Raw genomic sequence first — 23,198 nt, 5'->3', positions numbered from 1 at the left:
CCTTCCCGGCACCTCCCTTCACAAGCTGCAGGTCATTCAGAACTCTGCAGCTCGTGTACTGTCCCGCACCAGGCTTCGGGACCACATCACTCCCACCCTCGCCCTCGCTCGCCTCCACTGGCCTCCCATCCCCCAGAGGATCGAATTCAAGATCCTCATCCTCACCTACAAGGCCATTCACGGCCTTGCTCCCTCCTACCTCTCCGACCTACTATCCGCCTGTACCCTCCGTTCCTCTGGCTCCGGTCTGCTCCACATCCTCCGCCCTAACCGCCCTACCATCGGTGGCCTTCAGCCTCTCAGCCCCGAGGCTCTGGAACTCTATCCCCAGTGCCTTTGCCGCTTCCTCCCTTTCCTCCTTCAAGGCCGGTCTCAAGACCTTTCTCTTTGACTGTGCCTTCAGCTCCGCTCTCGACTCTCTACCCCCTCCTCGCTCACTCCCTTTCCTCCCCTCACCCTGACCATTTCCCCCCTCCTCGCTCCCTCCCTTCCCTCCCCTCACCCTGATCATTTCCCCTCTGCTCGGGTCCCGACCCAACTGTCCAGCGCCTTGGGATGTCCTCCCGACATGAAAGGCGCTCTATAAATGAAATCTTGTTGTTGTTGTTCTATCCCATCTATGGGATACTGTGTTTCCTATTCTTGCATCCTGTAAATAGTACTTTGCAATAGTTTGTATCATTAGATTGTCGCTAAGAAAAACAGGTAGCAATGGCCTCCTTTATTGAAAATAAAAATATTTCCATACTTTAACCATTGCCGCTGTATTTTTATTTCCTTGTATTCCCCAATCAGTCCCACAGAGTCTTCTCACCTATTCCTTTCTGATCAATGAAGAGCTGTGTTCAAGGCTATTGAGCTGATTTGCAGGTGGCGCTGTGACCGGAGGTGGCGCTGTGGCCGACGGTGGCGCTCTCCTGGGTCACTGCCTGTTTTGAGTTCCTCTCCCGCAGGTTTCAGCTCTTTGGTGCCGGTGGGGCCTTGGTGCAGAGTGAGCCGGGCTGAGGTGAGTTGAGCCGAACATGTTGGGGTGGGAGAGTCGGTCGGGGCGGGGGGTCGGTCGGTCGGGGCGGGGGGGCGGGGCTGGGGATGCTCCCGTGTCTGAGGCTAAAGAAAGTGAAAATCAAGCAGAAGGCACCAGTCACTGGGGCTCGGGCTGAGGGGCTGAGGGGCTGAGGGGCTGAGGCTTCGCTCCTGGGAGGAGGCGCTCCATAAATGAAATTTTGTTGTTGTAAATGGGATTAGGTTAGCATAGTCTTATTAAATGGCGGGGCAGCTCGAGGAGCCAAATAGCCTACTCCTGCTCCTATGTCTTATGGTCTTATTATCACTAGTTGGTCATTCAACATCCGACAAATGCGGATTTGAGGCCCTCGCGAGGTGGATGGTAGGTACCAGGAACAACCTACGAGCTTCTTGGTGGGCAACACATCTCAGCATGAAAAGCCTGAGAGCATTGCCACCATTTTCCTGCCTATAACTTGGATACACATCCCTTACCATTGAGCAATGGTTCCAATAGTTGGAAGGAGTAGAGTTTGAGTAGTAGCTGCTTACCTCTGCGAACCAATCAAGGTGGATTCCAATAGCTTGATGTATGGACGTACATTTGTACGGACTTTCACAAACTTGGATTCCAGGTAAAGTCTTCTAGCAGCTGTCGTCCCAAGCCTCAAAGTATCTTTATCAGCTATCTAACGGACATCTGCCTTCAGCACGGTAGGAGAACCTTTACAGTACAGTTTGTGATGTCTTGCATTTCGTCAGAAACGCAGGAAAACAGGAGGAGGCTAATAAACTATTGAGCCTGTTCCATTAGTTTTAGCTTTTAGCAGATCTATTAATCCCAGTGTCCTGCCCTTTTGCCACACCTCTTAATATCACTACTTAAGGATTTACTGATATCACTTTTAATTATCCCTATTGATTTCACCAATACAGTTTTCTAGGACGGATCAGGCCACATCTTCACAACTCCATGTGTGAAGAAATGTTTTCTGATTTAAGTTATAACTATCTTTGTTCTGATTTTACAGCTATGGCTCCTTGTAATGGATCCGTCAACTAAAGTGAAGAGTCATCCAATATCCAACCTGTCAAATTACTCCATAACCTCTTTCTTTTCAAAGGAATATAACTCCAGTGTATCCAGGCTCTTATCATAGCTCAGCTACTTCAGCCCAGATATTTTTTGAGTGAACTGTTGTTGGACACACTCCAAGGATAGTATATCTTTTCTAAGATTAGGTGCCAACCAAGTACTCAAAATAAGGTCTTAGCAGTGCTTTAAATAACAGGAGCAGCACCTCTTACTTTTATATTCCCGTCTGAGCTCATCAAATCTTTTCAATTATAGGAACTTCTTTCTCTCCTCGGAGAGATGCCTGATGATGTCAGACTCTGATAGCGATGAGGATCATGAACATCCATTCTCACTCACCGGTTTTTTGTTTGGGAATATTAATGAAGATGGACAGTTGGAGGATGACAGCATCCTTGACAAGGTAATCTCAACAACCTTATCTTTCTAGGTGTCTCTAAATATTAATAACTTCCATTTTCTGTGTTCCCGTTAGTCTTTAAAATCAAACTGAACAGGATTGCCTGTAGTATGAAGAAAACTAGCAGTGTGAAGCACTTTGAGACATTCTCCCATGCTATGTAAATTGTTTGTGTATGGATTGCCTGTAATGCCAATGTGTGAGGAGTGGTGTCGGAGATTCACTCTCAGTGAAGCTTTGACATAAGTTGGATTCATCAGCTGCAGATATCTGTGCTGGATAAAAGTTTCCCATCATCTGAGGAACAGGAAAGGGTTTCAATATAAGGCTTTTAATTTTTCTCACAGCTCTTGTATAAACGCAGGTGCATCTGCACCAATTTCAACCATTCTCAACATTGCATTGAAGTAGATGATTAACTGCTGCTGGTAAATTAAGTCAGTTGTAAGGATGTTGGACAGCAGGGCTGCAGAGGTAGTCATTGTATCTATCCTGGTGGACTTTTTATTCTAAATGCATTCTTTTAAGAAGAATAATCCCTTCTCAAAAATAATAATAATAATAATTTGGTCACTTAATCCACGACTGCTTGTGGGACATTGCTGTGTGCAATTGGCTAGCGCGTTTTGCCCACAAAATGTAGTCAATTCACTTTACAATATATTCTGTGTAGCGCTTTGAAACGTCTAGAAGAAGTGATAAGGCGCTATATCAAATGTAAGGATTATTAGTATTATGAGCCACCCAGAAGTTGTGTACTTTACAGAGCAAGTACTTCTCTACAGATTCAAATTCTAAGTAATCGCTAGTCAGAGAAATGTCTCAACTGACAATCTATCTGGTAATTACTGTGGCTATAACCTCTGCATTGCCTTCTCACAGGAGTCAAAGAAGCACTTGGATGGACTGGGAACGCTGGGACTTGGGACTCTTATCAAAGAGATTACAGCTAATGAGGATGATGCAGTGGACTCGGATGAGGGGAGCAGCAACACCAAGGGTAGGTGTTCTGTAAAGGCACTAATCTAAGTGGTGCTTTGGATAGTCACATTGGAGGCTTGTGGTTTGATCAGGAAGGAGCAGTCTGGATTCTGTTCTCATGAGAAATGTGTGGGACAGGTTGCAGCTTAGTATGAGATAGCAGAACGTTGTAAAGCTAAGGGAAAACCCACTGATTCTCACAAGACTTTCGACCTGGTGCCTCTCCTGATAAAACTGGAAGCCTTAGGAATACATGGCCAAATTTTGTATTTTATCCGGAATGTATATTCCAGCTCTAAGATCTGTATAAGGGTTGACAGTGGACAAACTGAGCCCATCCCTCTAGAAAGTGGGTACGGCAAGGCTGTCCATTGCCACCTACCCTATTCGATGTATTCATCAATGACGTGTTGGATGGCATCAAGGGTGGGGCAGACTTGAAATATCTGTTCCAGGTCTTTCTGACAGGACAGTGGTGCTTCTGTTTGCTGAGGGCCTTTTGTGCTGCACCCACTAGCTTGAACAAAATGCTCCTAAATGTGGAATCATGGTTCTGCATGGCTCAAGAGAAGATATTGAGAGGGATTTATCTACTCTAATAATGGTTCTTTTCCACTGCAGGCTGGGTGCAGAGTAAAGAAGATGCCATTGACTACTCGGACATCACTGAGGTGGCAGAGGATGAGACCCGCAGGTACAGGCAGGCGATGGGAAATCTTCAGCCAATCAGGAAATTGGGTAAGGATTATGTGTAGGTAACTGAAAAGTGAGCTCAGGATTGAATAAGGAATAAAGGCAAACTTTGCAGGTGTTTAGCATTTCAGCAACAAAACTGGGGATTGAATGCTGCGTGTATGAGAAATGGCGGCGAGTGAGTATGTGAAGCATGAGCAGGTTCATGAGTGAGGTAGCAGAGGATGAGACTCGGAGTTACAGTGCTTTGGGATGTCCTGACGTGAAAGGCGCTATTCAAATATAATTTCTTGTTGTTGAGGCAGCAAATACTAACTGTTGTGTCTGAACCAGGGGGCGATGATGACGATGATTATGATGCAGACAGTGAAGATGTGGATTCCAAGCTCATGCCTCCTCCACCACCTCCTCCACCGCTCAGTAAGGATGAAACACCGTCACAGGAATTGAGTGGTGAGTTACACTGGTCATCAACACATCTGGATCCAACTGGGGCACTATTTCCAGGGCTCCGTATTGGGTCCTCTTTTGTTTATAGTCTCCATCGACAACATTAAGAGTAAGGTAAATAGCACTGTTGTCATTTTTGCCTATGACACTAAAATAGGTCCCAAAGTGAAATTAAGAGAGGAGGCTACCAAGTTGTAAAATGATCTGAGCGGGCTATTTGAATGGGCTGAAAGCAAAAAGATGACCTTTAACGTGGGGAAGTGCAATATAATATACTTTGGGCACCAACGGTTTGACAGCCTTATGGGAATGGTTCCCACTGACAGTTGACCAGCAAAGAGACTTGTGGATGATCATTGATCACACACTTAAACCTCACAAGTAATTTGCAGCCATCATTTGAGGGATGCTACCCCGCGTGAATGGCACTATATAAATGCAAGTTGTTTTGTATTATTGCCAAGGCTAAATGAGTACTGTGATATTGGCTTTGATAATAGATCACAAATCTAAAGAATCTAACTTGACCTGCTCTGGTGCAGCCCCACCTCACGTTCTGGGTATTATACTTAGCTAAGCATATAGAGGCACTGGAGAAGGTGCAAAGACTAGCTAATTCCATTCCTTAAAGAACATCCCCACAGAGAAAGGCTTGAGAAATTGTGTCTGTTCACACTGGAGCAGAGGCGACTGAGAGACAATCTTACTGAGGTGCTCTTGTGTTGGTGGTGGCTTAACTCTGTCTGGGACCTCATTTTACTGCCTTCGGGGGTCGAGGAAAAATTTTACAGGTAAGTTCCCTCCCGTCTCTCACCAACTATCTCTGTATTTTTGCCTCCCCTTGAGCCCAGGAAAGATGTAGAGGTGAATATTGTGTGAGAAGTGGTTTGGGAGATTGCTCCTAGAAGCAAACTTGATGTTCCTTTGGATCTTTTTTTCTCTCCTTCCCATTTACGTAGCAAAGTAAAAATATGGCAAAGACATAGAAGGTGTGACGGAAATCTTGACTTCTGCTGCACATGCCAGTCATATAATTGATAAGAAGCAGGTTGACATTGCACATTACACATCAGCTTGTTCCAGTCTGCAATTAACGTTTTTATTTTCTTCCAATAGTGAATGGGCTAAATTCAGCTGCAGCCACTTCCTGCCCAGCTAGTGGTCCTTACGCAGCTGATACCCTTTTCCCTCTTTCAACAACTGATGATAATGATGGGATCATTTTACCATCGATAATTGCTCCCTCGTCAACTTCAGACAAAGTGGAATTTAGCAGCTCTTCTGACTCAGAATCTGAAATGGACAGGCAAGTGCCCCGACTGAGACAGAAAGATTCACAGAAGGAAGATAAACTCACACTGCCACTTGCGGGCATCATGCAGCGAGATTCAACCAAGCAATTACCCAGCGTCACGGATCTCTTCCCAGAATTTCGTCCAGGAAAGGTTAGAATAGGAAATGCGTAGACAGTTGTGAATAAGCTTTAATAATAGTCTATTGTCGCTGTTCTGATATCACAAATCTCCTGTCTTTTTCTTGCATTTAAAAAAAACTAGAATGCATAGTTTTCCTTCCAAGTGAATAGATTCTGTAATCAATATAAGTAGGTGTCCAGTTCGTTATCTCAGGAGGTTCAGTTAACTTCAGTTCATAGAATCATAGAATCGTACAGCACAAAAAGAGACCATTCGGTCCATCGAGTCTGTGCTGGCTCTTTGAAAAGTCTTTGAAAAGTGTCGCAGGCAAACTCTCAGGAACTCCACTCGTTTCCATCTTGCATGATGTTGGCAGTGTAGCAGAGATTGAGAGTTGGTCTGCAACAAATGTGGGATCGCTAATCTTTTTGTAAATCGCACAATTTAGACTCCAGTGGCACCAAGAGTGGATTATTGTGATGAATGTGATTATTTGTTCAGGCATTGATAACAAGAAACAGGATATTTTGGTTGGATTAATGATCATAGTTAAAAAAAAACTTGCTTCCAAATTAAAAGTAAATTTAAGTATTTTGAAAAAATTCTTTGCAATCTTAAATTGTAGGCAATGATCCATGAGGTTGTGATGGCAGGACCAGGTAACAGTCATGTTTAATATATTGTTTCTTTATGTTGCAGGTGTTGCGTTTTCTGCGTCTGTTTGGACCTGGAAAGAATATTCCATCAGTTTGGAGGAGTGCCAGGAGGAAAAGGAGGAAAAAACATCGGGAGCCACAGCTTGAGGCTCCAACCCGGGAGGGAGAGGAGGCAGTGAAGGAGCAGAGATCTGGGTGGGAGTATCATTATGCACCAGCTCCACCCCCTGAACAGTGTCTCTCTGATGATGAGGTATATTACGTGTAGTGCACAAAGCAGCCGATGGGATGCATGTGGAGAAATAGTGTGAGGAAGAGAGGGATGATTGGTGCAAGGAGAAGGATTATGGGAAGGAGCAAAGTGTAGAAGAGGGGATATGGGGAAGTTGGATGGAGAGAAGGGAGAGGGGAAGGGCCCCATGAGGAAGAAGTGTGATTAAATAATGAATTCTGATCTAAATTCAATGAGATTGTAGATACATGAACAGGAATAAAGGGATCATTCAGGAATTATTATTTCACTCTCCTAATTGTTGCAGATAACAATGATGGCTCCTGTGGAGTCTAAGTTCTCTCAGTCCACTGGTGACACTGACAACATAATGGACATGAGGCCAAGGATTGCTGAATGGCGCTATGGGCCTGCTCAGCTCTGGTATGATATGCTGGGAGTGGCAGAGGATGGAGATGGATTTGATTATGGCTTCAAATTGAAAGATGAAAATGAGGAGGATGTGGATTTTATTACTGATGCACAGGTAAGGAATAGAACTGATGGAAGAAGAATTCTTTTGAAAATTTTACAATGTTTGAGAGCTGGAGTTTAGTGGCTGAATATTCTGAGGTCCAGCCCACAGCTCTGACATTGGCATTGCTGTCTTTGGGCTAAATCTAGTTAGTCAATATATCTCCTGTTTGTTACTTCAAACATATCTTTTTTGTAAACACATTCAAAACATTCATTAGCTATGCAATACCCATCTTTATGAAAGAAATTAAAAATAATCTTTCAGTCTGTAGAGCAGAGGGGTAGAGGAAATGGTCCAAGAGGTAAAGTTAGGAGCCAGTGGCTTCTGCACCTTTGCTCTAAAGGCTGAAACAATCGATTGTTCCTTTTGGCTTCACTTGCTATGATCATCCTGTAGCTCAGTGGTTAGAGCACTCGCTTTGCAAGCGAGAGACCTGAGTTCAATTCCAGGCAGGGCGAAACCTTGGGCAAGTTTCCTTACTCCACACGCCTAATAATAATCCCTCCAAAAAACCAAAAACAATAATTAAATTGGTCATTTTCAATCTACGACTGTTTGTGGGACATTGCTGTGCGCAATTGGCTGCCGCGTTCGCCCACAAATATACAGTCAATTCACTTTACAGTGTGTTCTGTGAAGCGCTTTGGGACGTCCTCCTGACGTGAAAAGCGCTATATCAAATGCAAGGATTATTATTATTATATTATTATCATCAGTACCCAAGTGTTCACCTACCATCTACTGAGTATTTCCCAATGTTGAATAATTAGGAAGAACCTTAAAGCTGATGGCTTTAAGACATTCCGAGATACAATTTTGCATGATGGGTGGGTTGATGGAGAGGAAGCTGCCCTCCCACATTCAGGATGGGATCTGAAGCCAGGTAACAGGTTGCTCAAAGTTAGGAGGCACAGTAAATGTGTAGATGGGAACAGGAAGTTACAAAGGGACTGAGACAGATTAAACCAATGGGTAAAACTGTGGCAGGTGGAATTCAGTGTGGGTAAGTGTGAGGTCATCCACTATGGATCCAAAAATAGCAATTTATAGATATTTTCTAAATGGTGAGAAACTGTGGCGGAGCAAAGGGATTTGGGTGTCCACTTACACAAATCAAGCTCACAGACACAAAAGGTTATCAAAAAGGCTAATGGGATGTTGGCATTTATCTCAAGGGAGCTAGTATATAAAGGAGAGGAAATGATGCTTCAACTTGATAGAGCCTTGGTCAGATCCTATTGGAGACTGGGTTCAGTTTTGGGCACCGCACCTCGGGAAGGATATATTGGCTCTGGAGGAGGTGCAGTGCAGTTTCACCACAATAATACCAGGGCTTTGAGGGTTAAATAATGACGACAGGTTGCATACACGTGGTCTGTATTCCCTTGAGTTTAGCAGGTTGAGGGATGATCTAATTGAGGTGTTGAAAATAATAGAAGGATTCACTAGGGTAGCTACAGAGAAACTATTTCCGCTGGTGGGGAAATCCAGAACAAGGGGGCATAATCTTAAAAGTAGAGCTAGGCCATTTCGGATTAAAATTAGGTGGCAGTTTTTCACCCAAATCTGGAACTTACCCCCAAAAGGCTGTAGATGTTGGATCCATTCAAATTTTTAAGACTGAGGTGGACAGATATTTGTTAGGTAGGAAAAACATAGGAACAGGAGTAGGTCATTCAGCCCGTCGAGCCTGTTCAACCATTTAATTAGATCATGGCCGATCTATATCTTTACAAGAATTTCAAATCCAATTTCCCGCTTTCTCCCCGTATCCCTTAATACCCCGACCTACCAAAAATCTGTCAATCTCTTTCTTGAAGGTGTGGATGGATTCAGTATCCACGACCTTTTGGGGAGAGAGTTCCAGATTTCTACCACCCTTTGAGTGAAAAAATGCTTCCTAATTTTACTCTTAAATGGTCTGGTTCTAATTTTAAGACTGTGCCCCTTGTTTTGTATTCCTCCAACATAGAGTAGATGCAGAAAAGCCATTTCCTATCAATTCCCTTTATCATCCTAAATACCTCTATCAAATCACCCCTCAATCTTCTAAACTCGAGGGAATACAATCCAAGTTTATGCAGCCTTTCCTCGTAACCCTTAACCCTTTTTGGCTTGGTAACATTCTGATGATATGGGGCAAGGGAGGGTAATTGGAGTTGAGGTATAGGTCAACCATGATCTCATAGAATGGGGCTGAATGGCCTCCTCCTATTCCTGTTTCTATGCTCAGGACAGTCTTGGTTCTGTGGGCTGGGCAGACGCCGGATTGGAGGGGCTCAAGCAGGGAGTGCAGGGAAAGGAAAGAGCAAAACTGGGAAGCAACGACTCATTGCAGTATCGTGGAAGGGTAAAATGCACTACTTTAGTGTTGTATATTTATCCCTAATACATTTCACCTCATGGTGTGACTGACTCGTAAATATTTATGATTTAGAAGAGTCTTGAGATTCCAAAGAAATCAGCAGATGAGCAGGAGGTCCACGAGATGGAAGCTCTCGTGGGGGAGCACTTTCTGATGGTTACCCAGCTGCCGTGGGAGGAGGACATCATCTGGAATGGCGAAGATGTTAAACATAAGACCACAAAGTCCCAGCGAGCCAGCCTTGCAGGGTGGCTGCCCTCCAGCATGACTCGAAATGCTACGGCTTACAATGCACAGCAAGGTAGGCACTCGCTCTCTGTCCCAGCTCATAATGATGGTAAAGCCAACATTGGAGGAGACTCCGTAATACACATTTGCCTCTGGATAAATTGGTATTTAGAAAAATAGGAAAACTGGAATATAAGGAGACTATTCAGCCCATTGAGTCACTTCCACCAATTTTTAAATCTTGGCAGATCTTTTAATCCAAAGCTTTGTCCTTTTCCATATCTCCTGATAACCTTTAATGTTTGTTTTACTATATTCCTTTATTCTGATATAAGTAGATTTACAGTTTTATAGTAATCTGTGTGTGAAGAAGACAAAAGCGTGAACAAAATCATTGCAGACAGGTTGTCATGAAAACTGGTTTCCTGTGTGTTTGCTGCTGCTGCTAAAACCAGCTCTGTCCATCTGCACCATATTCTTACCTGGTCTATCACTCTCTTTTCAGGACTTAATCGTGGTATCTCTTGGCTGTCAAATCCTATCCCACAACTTCCTAGTCAGAAAAACACACCAACGGGGCTTCCACTACCAGCCAAGGGGAAGGACAAGCACATATCAGAACAACAAGGTTTGGCAGTCAGGGGGAGGGGCATGTCTGGGGCCAGGGCATCATTTCTAGCTTGGTGTCTTCCGTTTTTCCTGTCTATCACAATATAATCATTTCTCAATTCTACCCAGACAGTAACTGTATCTCTTATTCCTATTGTATCTCAGTATCTGACCTTTACAGGTGAGCTGTGCAAGAGAGATGTGCAGCATTCTCAAGTTAGCAAAGTGGAGGGGGCAAGCAGAGAAGTGGGGTAGAGAGAGAGATAGGGAATGAAGGAAATTGAAGATGGAGATGTAGATCTTGAAATTAATCCACAGGTAGCCTGTGGAGCCTAGTGAGGTCTGGAATCAGGAGTCATGTCATGCAGAGTTGCTCCCTGGCTGTGGGTTCAACCCCACTTTGGAATTTTGAGCTCACAGATTAGGCTGGCTAGGGAGTGCTATATTGTTGAAGGTGTTGCCTTTTGGTTGAGATGTTAAACCAACATCCTGTCTGCCTGTTTAGGTAGGTGTTAAAGATCCCATGGCACAATTTCAAATGAGAGGGGAGTTTCTTACAGTGTCCTGGCCACCATTCCCCCAAATAAAATAGATCATTTATATCATAGCTGTTTATGGTACTTTGCTGTGCACAAATTGGCTGCCTCATTAATTTACAAAATACACAGTATACTGCACAATTAATCCTTCAAAGCGCTTTAGACATTCTCCCGATGTGAAAGGTATTTTCTGCAAGGATTATTGTAATTTATGTAATTTTAGTCTTTTTAAGCTAAACGTGTAAGTGTGCATTTGCGCAGCTCAAAATGTACTTCCGGTTGACTTTGTGCATGAAATGGGTGTTTCTTGTGTCTTGATGTGAATATTGGATGATGATGCTTTGGATAATTTAAATTTCTGTTGCAGGCTGCCTGTAGTGCTGTGATTTGATATTCTGTTTTCTTTCCTCTTTAGCGTCCCAAGAGGATGATAAAACTTGGTATTCCATTTTCCCTATTGATAATGAAGAACTTGTGTATGGAAGGTGGGAAGACAACATCATCTGGGATGACCAAGCTATGGACAAAATCCTGGAACCACCTATACTAACCCTTGACCCCAATGATGAGAATATCATACTCGGTACATCCTGTGTCATACATTTTAGAACCAAATAAGTACTTCAGCACCGGAGAAAATAAAATAACTTTTCAAAATAGGAAATGGAAAAAGGGATGAGCATTTTTTTATTGTACATCTTTGTAATAGCCATTTTCAAAAAGGAAGAATAAGTATGCCTTTGCCCACAAAATATGGGGGCCACAATTGACTTTACAGTATTTTCTGTCTATTCTTTGAGATGTCTCAAAGACATGATAAGGCTCTGTATCAAATGCAAGGATTATTTATTATCAAGAAATAATAATAATTATTAAGTAGCCTGTGGCTTATTATGAAATGCGGAGGCTTTGTAAATCCCAGCATTCCAACTGGAACCGTCTGAGGTGAGGGAGAAGGAGGCAAGACATCTGATGTTGTTTAATTGGGTAAATTAGTGTCAGCCTGGCTCTGATGGTGGCACTCTCGCCTCTGAGTTACAAGGTGGTAGGTTCAAGCCCCAAATTGGGACTTTGAGTTCATAGTTTTGGCTGACACTCCAATAGAGTGTTGGGAAAGCTCTGCATTGCTAGAGACGCCATCTTTTCAAAGAGGTAGATGTTAAACTGTTCACATGGCCATTATGGGTTGCATGGCATTATTCAAAAAGAATAGGCAGTTTCTCTTGGTGTTCTGGCCAACAATCCCCAGATAATAAAATTGTGTTTGTGAGACAGGATAGAAAGTACAGGAGCACCTTTTTTTTAAAAGGGGTGATAGCTTCTGGAGCAATTACCAATGAAGGAAGCTCTAAAATTAAAAATTTAATTGAAAGATTTCAGAAACCTAGAAATGAAAATGTTTTAGGATTATGAAATAAAATAAATCTTATAAATTTGAAGAAATATTTTAGCAATTTGAATGGGCAGCTAGTCTTCTGACTGAAACTGTTACTGTGCTATGAAGTAGATGGATAAGTTCAGAAATATTCCGTCCAGGAATTATCAATGGACTTGATGAGTTTTGCAGAAGGAAGAATTTTGCCATTTGGTATTAACGATGGTTTGGAGTTCACCATTCTTTCCTGCTCTGCTCGACTCCAGAGATTCCTGATGAGAAGGAAGAAACAACGTCCAACTCTCCTTCCAAAGAGAATAAGAAGGAATCGTCAGCTCGGAAGAGTCGCATCCTGTTGGGAAAAACTGGAGTCATCAAGGATGAACCACAACAGGTCAGTAAAAGCAGAAGTCAAAGAATGTAGACAGATTGCAATGTGGTGAAGTAGGATTTTTTTCCACTGATTTAGCTTTGAACAAATTACATTAATTACATTGTTTATAGCAACAAACTCCAACCCTGGAACTTATTGCTGCATCCATCCAGACAGTCACCTTTGTTTCCAAACAACAAACCTTGCATTTATTTATATAGCACCCTTGATGGAGAACATCCAGTACACATAAAATAAACCATCTACACCAGTGGGAATTCTATTCAAAACATATTCTGTAATCTTATATATCCTGATCCATTTATTTGAGTACTTTCCCTTTTCCCTTACTGTTTGTTGCACTGTGGCAGTTGCTTATGTTTTTACCAGGTGTAGTTAGAGCACATGTAATACACATATACCTGCTCTCTCTCAGTATGTATTGAGTCATGTATGCCAGTAGGGTTGTTCTCTCAGTCTCACCCAATTTGGATTGGACTATGTAGCACTGCACACACACACACACACACATAAAAACACCCACAAGTGCTCACTCACACTCTTGTCTCTTCCTGTTTTGTTTTTGTAGAATATGTCACAGCCAGAAGTGAAGGATCCATGGAACCTTTCAAATGATGAGTTTTATTATCCCAAACAGCAGGGACTTCGAGGAACCTTTGGAGGCAATATCATCCAGGTGAGGCGAGTGGATCCCTTGCTGCATTGCTAGGTTAACTCCTCCAGGGTACGGATTTCATCCTGTCTGCATTCCAGAGCTCGATAGTCTGTCTTTCATTTGTGCTTGTAGGGAGGGTAAAGGAGGGCAAGAAGAATAAGGAAACCAAGTTTGCTGGAGCTGCTGAACACATTGTGATTTTTCCAGCAACCTCAACCACTCCAACTACTGTTGACCACTCTATTGTTTCCATCCTTGGTTGTTTTCCTCTTTCCTCCCTGCTTCACCTCGATGGCTCTGTCCTTTCCTGGATTCACTCTGACAGTCCCAGAGCCACTTTGTCTCTAACGGCTTCTCCGGCTATCGTAGTACAGTCCCATGTTGTGTTCCTCAGCTTTATCTTTGATCTCTCCTATTCATCTATATATGTTCCTTCTTGGTGACCTTATCAGTAGATATGGGGTCTACTTTCACATGTACACAGATGACACCTACTCCCTTTTCTGAGCAAATGCTTGTCTGTACTGCGCTCCATCAATTGGTGAGTCTTCAGCCATTCCGCCCCCCTCACCCCCATTCTCACAATACTATGCCCCAGAGCACCATGTGGTACATTATCGTCTTGCACAGCTCTGCAGTTCCATGCAGCGTAGTAATCTGATGTGTTTACCGTGCTACCCTGAGCCGCACAATAATATCCCATTTTGTGTCTTGCTATTTCTGTGTTGTAAGGTAGCACTCCATGTGATATCATTGCAGTATAGTACCATGCTAAATAGTGTCCTGTCATATATTGCATTGCTGTGCAGTATATTATGCTGATTGCCTGGTGTTGTGGGAACCTTCAATAATTTTACACGATACTCTGATCACAGCATTCCATTCCCGCAGTGGAGCTGCGGCAGCCATTCTTCCCAACTCACATGGGCCCAATGAAGCTCCGACAGTTCCATCGACCTCCATTGAAGAAATATTCCTTCGGGACATTATCACAGCCAGGACCCCATTCAGTGTATCCCTTGCTTAAACACATCAAAAAGAAAGCAAAGGTAAGCTGTTTGAAGCTGATCCCAGACAGGAATAATGGGATGTCACTCTTTGCTTTCCTCTTTACAATGGCCTGAATTTGCTGCTTGTAGATGCGTGAACAGGAGCGACAGGCGTCTGGAGGTGGGGAGATGTTTTTCATGCGAACGCCGCAGGATTTAACTGGTAAAGATGGTGACCTAATCCTGGCTGAATACAGCGAGGAATATCCACCTCTTATGATGCAGGTTGGCATGGCAACGAAAATCAAGAACTATTACAAACGGGTGAGAAGTGATATTTCATAGTTTATATTTAAAGGGATCCTGGTGCTTCTGATTCTAAATATGGAGAGACGCTTATTATTGTAAACGGGCAGAGAAGTTTATATTTAAAAGGTGCAAATGTAGTGCCTGAGAATTGGATGGATCCGTCACTTAGTTATTAACTTAATATGTCAATTTATTTTGAAGTTTAAAATCCCAAATCTGAAATGAAAGTGTTTTACAGAAACCAGGGAAGGATCCTGGTGCTCCTGATTGTAAATATGGAGAGACAGTTTATTGCCACACGTCACCGTTCCTTGGATCTCTACACCCTGGACAGTTACTGCAGGTCGGTGTGAGTGGGAGGAATGCCAGTTACTTTGTGTGAGGGTGAACAGGAGGTAGGAGTTAGCTGGAGATGAGAGGTCAGATAATGGGAAACCACAGAATTTACTGTATTCATAGTTTTGCTTTCTTTCCTATTGTTCACATGCCGACCCTCAGCCGTCCTTCCTACCTCATTGGGTCCCTGAGTTTCCTTAATCCACAGGCCTCTATTTACCTAGCAGTAAGAAGGAACCCGGTTGTTAGTCGATTGGTGGATCGCTTTTCCAGGGGTAATAATTCTTTCAAAAAAAATTGGTCACTTCAATCCATGACTGTTTTTGGGACACTGCTGTGCGAAATTAGGTGTTGCGACTTGCCCACAAAATATACAGTCAATTCTGTGAATTTACAATATATTTTGTGAAATGCATTGAGATGTCTCAAGGCCGTGATAAAGCGCTGTATCAAATGCAAGGATTATTATTATTATCCTTGAGATCCAATTTATCCAAACTCCAGCGTTCGCAGCCTCACCATATCCAACTTTGCAAAGTCATCACCAACAATCCTCGTCAGGCTCCACTGGTTCCCATCTCTGAACGTATCACGGCAAGATCCTCATCCTCATGGGGTATCCCTTCATGCATTGGCATCTCCCTATTTCTCTGATCTCCTTGTTACCCCACTCTTCTGCCTGCTGCCTCTGCTCAACTGACACAGGCTTGCTGCACGTCCCCTGCACTAACCCTAACCCTCTCTGCATCAACAGTAGTGGCTGTGCCTTCAGTCATTAGACCACAAACCTCTATAACTCTCTGCCTGTATCCATGCACCAGCGCCCTGCCCCCTCTGTCAAAATTCCACCTTAAACATAGCAAAAANCATACTTCTTTGTTCCCGCCTGTGGTCACCTTGCTTCTAGCTTGGTGACAAACCATGCCACTGTGAAGCCCTCTGAGATGTTATTCTATGTAGAGGAGCACAATATAAATGCAAATTATTGTTATATTTTGCTGTTAATTTGGTTGAATTTGATAGAGGTGAGAATCCCTGCGATCCTGTTAGTTCTCAAAGCTGAGTTTACTCCAGGCAAGAGGTTTACTAATGGGCCTTTTGGAAGGTTGTTAGTATCTGTGACTTTTTTTTGCTTTTTAAAAATGTCATTATTAATAAAACCCAACCATTATAACTAAAACAAGATTTCTGTGATAAATATTTACAGAGCAATTTTAGAGTGCTGTATAATTAATTATATGATTGTGAATGTTCAAAATATATACAGATTTCTGTGTATTGACAGGCATTTGAAAACAATCTCTTCCGCTCTCCAATTTACTTACACAAGATGCCAGAGACTGATTTCTTGATTATCCGAACCCGTCAGGGCTACCATGTCCGAGAGTTGGTTGATATCTTTGTTGTCGGACAGCAGTGCCCTCTCTATGAAGTCCCTGGGCCAAACTCCAAGCGGGCAAACACTCATGTCCGCGACTTCCTGCAGGTACCGTGTGACACAGATTGTTAAAGACGGCTTCTCAAGTCTTGACTTAGACTCATTCTATATTATGATCTTTTATAGGTCTTCATTTATCGTCTATTTTGGAAAAGTAAGGATCGTCCAAGAAGAATACGTATGGAGGATATAAAGAAAGCCTTTCCGTCTCACTCTGAGAGCAGCATCCGAAAGCGACTGAAGCTATGTGCAGATTTCAAACGAACAGGTAAAGAGGCCTATTATAGAAGAATGGTGAATAGTAAACTCATTTGTGATGCATATAGCTGATGTGGCCTCTTAGTGCTGTGGTGTAAAATTTATCTTGTTAATACTGTAGTGAACAACAGCTGATATTGTGTTGGTATTGTAGTTTAGCGTGCTATCGCTTCCTCCTATGGGTTATTGCAATGGTTCCTCATTTGTCTAAAGGGATGGACTCAAACTGGTGGGTGCTAAAACCGGATTTCCGATTGCCCACTGAGGAAGAGATTCGAGCCATGGTATCTCCTGAACAATGCTGTTCATATTACAGCATGCTAGCAGCAGAGCAACGCTTAAAGGTGAGTTGATATATTGCATCTTCTGGTATAGTCGTTGAGAATGTTGTGCTGATTATCCAGCTAGAATACTCACAAGGTCTTCATGGCTCAGTTAGTAATACATAGTCAGTTATAGTTACATGTGGTCTTCTACTCGTTCAACGCTCGTTCACCTCTGCAGCATCACCGTCTCTGCCAGTACCTTTGCTGAGACCCTAAATGAATATGCTATGTAAATGTTGTCATAATACTCTTGCTTCTGCGTCAGAAGGTTGTATATTCAAGCTCCACGTTGAGACTTTGAGCTCATAGTCTAGACTAGGCTAATTCAAACTTTTGGCTGCTGAGAGATGGATTTGGGATTTGACAAACATTCGTGGGCCTCATAAGCAATATTTTTGTGTTTCCAGAAACAGAACTTGTAGGAATCATATAGAAATCCTATGTTTTAAATTGTGTAACTGTATTACTTATTTTCACTCTATTTTTAGTTACAATGCAAACTTTAAATAGGCAATGTAAAACTTCACAAAAAATTGCAACCCACAATAAACAAACCTCGTAGGGTTTGATTGAATTGAATGTAAAGTACATCATCCCAGAGGAATGAAAATTAGCATCAAACAGGACCACATGAATTTAAGTTACATGGGATGTACAGGATGTTTTCCCAATTCCAATTTATCCTGCAACCCATCTCAACTAATGAGGCCAAAGTCGCCCCAAACTGACTCAGTTACCTTTCCTTTTTTCTGATCACGAAGCCCAATCCACCAATCACAGCCCCGCCCTCCCTCCGACCTTGACTGACAACCAATTGCCAATCAAAGACATTGCCCACAGCCATGTTGTGAGAGGCAGGGGTGGAGCCAAATCTTGACCTAGACCTAGATCTGCCCCTGCACCACTTGGATGTCCTCTTGATGTGAAAGGCCATATACAAATGTACTGTAATTTTGTTGTTGTTGTAATATCGTATGTAAGTGGTTTATTGTATTCGCTTGGTGGACAATGAAGTTAGAAATGGTTCTCTGGCAGGATGAAATCATCACCCAGGCCGGATGTGGCCTGCAACCCTGGTCTAGACTGACTCTAGAACAGTTGGGAGTGTTGTAAGAGAATCTCTTTCAGATGAGATGTTAAACAGAAGTTTTGTTTGTTTGTTCAGGTGGACTATGTATACCGCCTATACTTCAAAATTTCATTGTATCTCAAAAGTTCACTCTCTCACTGGAGGAACCTACCCAACTTATCTAAGTTGGAGCCTCCTTCCCATTTTAACCCTGTGCTTCGAGATCTTACCCCACATGAGGGGCTGTTACTGTTGAATCAACCTTCAACAACAGTGACAAGAGTGCTACCAACTGAGTCAGGTTGACACCCGTTTGTGTTTCTTTCTGTTGCTCTCAGGATGCTGGGTATGGGGAGAAATCCTTCTTTGCCCCAGAAGAAGAGAATGAGGAAGAGTTCCAGATGAAAATTGATGATGAGGTATTTTGTTACATTAATGCAGTCATAACTCATGTCATTTTTCACTTATGTTTCAGTACTTTACCACATGATCCAAAATGTTTTGTAACACTGAATAATCAGGTCTTTGCAATACATTTTGTTCTGATTTCACATCAACGCATTTGTAGTTGCAACTTGTTTGAAACATCTGCAAAGAGGAACCATTGGGATTGTCTTCAGCCCAGTGGGGACAAGCTAACCTGAGGCAGAGAATCATTTGATTCCAGTGGTGTGAGAGTCTCTCATGCCAGTTTACGATGCAACATCTCTTGCTTCCAGTGTGCAACTCAGCATTTTTAATCTTGCTTCTAATGTATAGGGAGTCTCTCTTCCCAGTGTGTGACAGTATCTCTCTCCCTCTCTCTCGTCTCTCTCCCCCAATTTGTGACTCATCTCTCACTGTCAGAGTTTAATTTGGCTTCATAGATGTCTGAGAGGGTGGGGTGGAGGATACATTCCAAATCAATACTTTGTGGGTTTCTAAATTAAACTGCTTATTAGATCTACTTTATCAAACATTCTGCTAAATGGTGTTTTCCGGTACTGAATTTATGAAGTGTTCCAATTTTGGCCCCTTGCTGCCTGTTATCTCGTGGTGCATCTAATCTGTAGTGATAACAGTACACTACAATAATAATAATCCCTCCAAAACCCAAAACAATAATAAATTGGTCATTTTCAATCTACGACTGTTTGTGGGACATTGCTGTGCGCAATTGGCTGCCGCGTTCGCCCACAAATATACAGTCAATTCACTTTACAGTGTGTTCTATGAAGCGCTTTGGGACGTCCTCCCGACGTGAAAAGCGCTATATCAAATGCAAGGATTATTATTATTATTATAACAGCTGCCTGATAGACATCTTTAAGCCGATTGCTTAAGGTTAAAAATTATAAGTAATCATTAAGCATTTCAGTAACTTGCTTCTCATCTTTGGGAAGCTCTGGTTTACCTGCTTTCTTCTCTTTCCTTTAGGTCAGAACAGCGCCATGGAACACCACTCGGGCATTCATTGCCGCCATGAAGGGCAAGTGTCTGCTAGAAGTCACTGGTGTTGCTGACCCCACTGGCTGCGGTGAAGGGTTTTCCTACGTTAAGGTTCCCAACAAACCCCAACAGCAGAAAGTAATAAGTCAACTGCTTTTGTCTGATCTGATATGTTTGTTTATAGGATTAAAACCTGGATTGATTTGAATTAACATTGAGAGTCCTTCCTGCAATTTGGGCTTGATGTGCGCCCCACCCTCTCTCTCTATGCGACCAACGGTGGCTGAGGTTTCAGTTCCTGAGCCCCTCTGTGACTTCCATAAACGCCCCTGTGGAACTTACATAAACTTCTGGATCTTCCTCCTTCTTAGCCTATAAAGTGCTCCAAGACATTATCCTACGCAAAAGGGGGCATATAAATCAAGTTGTTGCAATTCCACGTATTCATATTCATTGAAGAATGCCTGTCCTTATAATTACAAAGTGCGCTAAGCTATAATTGTTACATGTTATGTAATTGCAATTTGTGTTGTTGCTTTAAATTGTCTGGTTATTTCTAGAGATTTGGAAAACAAATTTTCAATTTATTTTTTAGGATGACAACCAGCCACAACCTGTGAAGAAGACAGTGACAGGAACAGATGCTGACCTGAGACGGCTGTCTCTGAAAAACGCTAAACAACTCCTTCGGAAGTTTGGCGTGCCAGAGGAGGAGGTCATTGCCCCCATTTTCTATTTGATTCTGTTGTCTGTTCAATTTTGTACATTAGGTCTTGTTTTTTCTATTTAGTGGAAGCAGAATTCAAATTGGTTTGAGGTATAAATCGTCAAATGCAGTACAGGTAAACACTTGTAAGATTTTTCTATATTATGGTAAGTGTCACAACATTTGGGATATTTGTTCCAATGGGATCTTTGTTTGTAATAGATCAAAAAGCTGTCCCGATGGGAAGTCATTGATGTGGTGCGCACAATGTCGACGGAGCAGGCACGGTCTGGTGATACGCCAATGAGTAAGTTTGCCCGTGGTTCCCGTTTCTCAGTGGCTGAACATCAGGAGAGATACAAAGAAGAGTGTCAGCGTATCTTTGACCTTCAGAACAAGTAAGCAACTGTGTCTTAAGTGTGTGGTGCTGCGCGTGCAGAGTGTGATGCTGAAGCTCACAGGACACAGAACGAACATCTCTGTTCCTGTTTCAGGGTGCTGTCTTCAACGGAGGTGCTTTCAACTGATACAGACAGCAGTTCAGCAGAAGACAGTGATTTTGAGGAAATGGGAAAAAATATTGAGAACATGTTACAAAATAAAAAAACCAGCTCACAGCTTTCCCGCGAACGCGAAGAGCAGGAACGTAAAGAATTACAGAGAATGCTAATGGGGGAAGAAATTGGAAATGACAAGGACCGGGATAAGAAGGACAGGAGAGACAAAAAAGGTTCATGTGAGTAACATTCAGCTGGCATTTCTGCAAGAGAGGCACCATTTCACTGCCACCTCAGTAAAGAGCTGTGGGAGGGGTCAGATGCTGAATAGACATTGTGTGTGCATTACCCCCTTTGCTTCCTCACTCAAATCCTTGAGTTTTTATCGTCTACTGTGTTATTGTGCAGCCTGCAGCCCAAACCCCGGCATCTTCCACAAGGACGATGACACTGCCTCTGTCACCAGCCTTAATTCTTCAGCAACAGGACGGCGGCTGAAGATTTACCGCACGTTCCGAGATGAAGATGGGAAGGAGTATGTGAGGTGTGAGACGGTTAGGAAGCCCTCTGTCATTGATGCGTATGTTAGAATACGGACAACAAAGGATGAAGACTTTATGTAAGTGAATGTTTAATTATTTACAGCAGCCCTAGATTCAACATTCACTAATCTTCAGGGAGAGTGGATTTTTTTTTATTCTGCTTGTGTGGTACAATGTTCTCAGCAATGGACCCAACCAGCAGTAAATGGTTTCTAAAATAGGAAATTGGAGGACTGTCAGAGGGACATGGGTGAGCACCAGGACTTGCCTACAACATGAGCATCTTCACCAAAAATAATCTTATAATTGTCTTCAAAGAAAAGAACAAAGAAAATAGGCTCAAAGCTCTTCACAAAATGAATTAATGTAATGACTGCTAAATGGCAGATGTGAACAAGGAGAGTCCCACAAAGAACATTGAGATGAACAACAAATCTAAGATTTGGTGAATGTTTGGATGAGGAAGGAATCTCATCCATGGAAAGAAATTGAATTAAGGATAAATACATATGATGCATTGGTGGAAATATTCTCATGCTCACTGGATATGTTGGGTACAGAGGATTGGAAGATACAAATGTGATTGTGATCTTTTACATGGTTCAAGAATTGTGGATCTGAAAACTCATAGGAACCAGGGAAAAATATAAATTGAATTATTAGTTAGATCATCAGAAGCAGTATTTGTTTAAAATGGGCAGCTGTTAGTAACCTGGGTTTAGTCCTGTGATTCCTGTTCATTACTAATAAAGTACTGGAAGTTGAAGCATTGGTTTGTTAGGATAACACACAACACTGGGAAGATAATTAGCAAATTACATTTAATATTGATAACTGGAGGCTAATGCAAAATGGTGCTGGAAATAGCTAATTATTATTCAGTCATTGGTACTGGAGAATGCATAAGAGGAAAAGGTTTTGATGTATTGGTTGACCAAATATTGGAATTATTGTATTGATGGAATCCAAGTTAAGAATGGTTGTAAAATCAAATCCATGAAGCATGTTCATGGAGGTTATACTGAGAATTGGTGAAGCTCATGAGTGTTCATCTTCTTCGCCATACTTCTGAAAAGATCAATATTGGAAACAGTTCAAAGATGAGCAACAACAATGGAACAAAGAAAGAATGATGAACAGGTTTGGGGGAGAACACAGCCTAAAACACAGAAATCCCGAAGGGACTTGGTGAATGTGGAAAAGTTTTATGTATGGAACCAAAGAGAACAATGACAATATTAGTAAAGATTGAACAGACCTTAAGCTAAATGGAATTTAAGGAACACTGACTTTGATTCAGATTCAGTTTATGGATGAGGCTGTAAAGCACTTTGAGATATTATCCTACATGAGAGAAGCTATGTTTGACCAAGTTGTTGTTACCAAACTTAGAAAATGCAGAATTGATTGAAGCATTTGAAGAAATGTCGAGAGTGATGTTTGGAGTAAGCAGCTTGGTAACATGTTAGGATGGGCTGGATAGAGCCTTGTATAATTCTTACATTCTCTTGTCTTCCATAGCCGTAAATTTGCTCTGTTTGACGAGCAACATCGTGAGGAGATGCGTCGAGAAAGACGCAGGATTCAGGAACAACTACGGCGACTCAAACGGAATCAGGAGAAGGAGAAACTGAAAGGCCCACCAGAGAAAAAACCCAAAAAGGTTAAGGAAAGGCCTGACCTTAAGGTA

The 23,198-nt window shown here is 42.4% G+C and overlaps 1 protein-coding gene across 1 annotated transcript in view; it reads left to right on the top strand.

The window, feature by feature from the left end:
- The first annotated feature begins 902 nt into the window (after window positions 1–902).
- Window positions 903–23,198, top strand: part of taf1 (TAF1 RNA polymerase II, TATA box binding protein (TBP)-associated factor) — a 38,256-nt gene continuing 15,960 nt past the window's right edge. Inside the window, exons 1-26 of the mRNA XM_007909713.1 lie at window positions 903–1,006; window positions 2,357–2,504; window positions 3,384–3,501; window positions 4,104–4,220; window positions 4,509–4,628; window positions 5,742–6,070; window positions 6,740–6,949; window positions 7,236–7,454; window positions 9,883–10,111; window positions 10,544–10,666; window positions 11,602–11,769; window positions 12,828–12,955; window positions 13,524–13,631; window positions 14,486–14,659; window positions 14,750–14,923; window positions 15,147–15,251; window positions 16,530–16,730; window positions 16,809–16,950; window positions 17,154–17,284; window positions 18,674–18,754; window positions 19,752–19,901; window positions 20,359–20,478; window positions 20,692–20,867; window positions 20,964–21,205; window positions 21,375–21,585; window positions 23,030–23,195. Of these exons, the coding sequence (XP_007907904.1) occupies window positions 2,388–2,504; window positions 3,384–3,501; window positions 4,104–4,220; window positions 4,509–4,628; window positions 5,742–6,070; window positions 6,740–6,949; window positions 7,236–7,454; window positions 9,883–10,111; window positions 10,544–10,666; window positions 11,602–11,769; window positions 12,828–12,955; window positions 13,524–13,631; window positions 14,486–14,659; window positions 14,750–14,923; window positions 15,147–15,251; window positions 16,530–16,730; window positions 16,809–16,950; window positions 17,154–17,284; window positions 18,674–18,754; window positions 19,752–19,901; window positions 20,359–20,478; window positions 20,692–20,867; window positions 20,964–21,205; window positions 21,375–21,585; window positions 23,030–23,195 (4,059 nt within the window). The 5' untranslated portion in view covers window positions 903–1,006; window positions 2,357–2,387. The remainder of the gene's footprint in view (window positions 1,007–2,356; window positions 2,505–3,383; window positions 3,502–4,103; window positions 4,221–4,508; window positions 4,629–5,741; window positions 6,071–6,739; window positions 6,950–7,235; window positions 7,455–9,882; window positions 10,112–10,543; window positions 10,667–11,601; window positions 11,770–12,827; window positions 12,956–13,523; window positions 13,632–14,485; window positions 14,660–14,749; window positions 14,924–15,146; window positions 15,252–16,529; window positions 16,731–16,808; window positions 16,951–17,153; window positions 17,285–18,673; window positions 18,755–19,751; window positions 19,902–20,358; window positions 20,479–20,691; window positions 20,868–20,963; window positions 21,206–21,374; window positions 21,586–23,029; window positions 23,196–23,198) is intronic.

The sequence above is a fragment of the Callorhinchus milii genome, unplaced genomic scaffold (assembly GCF_018977255.1).
Source record: "Callorhinchus milii isolate IMCB2004 unplaced genomic scaffold, IMCB_Cmil_1.0 Scaffold15, whole genome shotgun sequence".
NCBI classification, from domain to species: domain Eukaryota; kingdom Metazoa; phylum Chordata; class Chondrichthyes; order Chimaeriformes; family Callorhinchidae; genus Callorhinchus; species Callorhinchus milii.
This window is presented reverse-complemented; position numbering and strand designations above follow the sequence as displayed.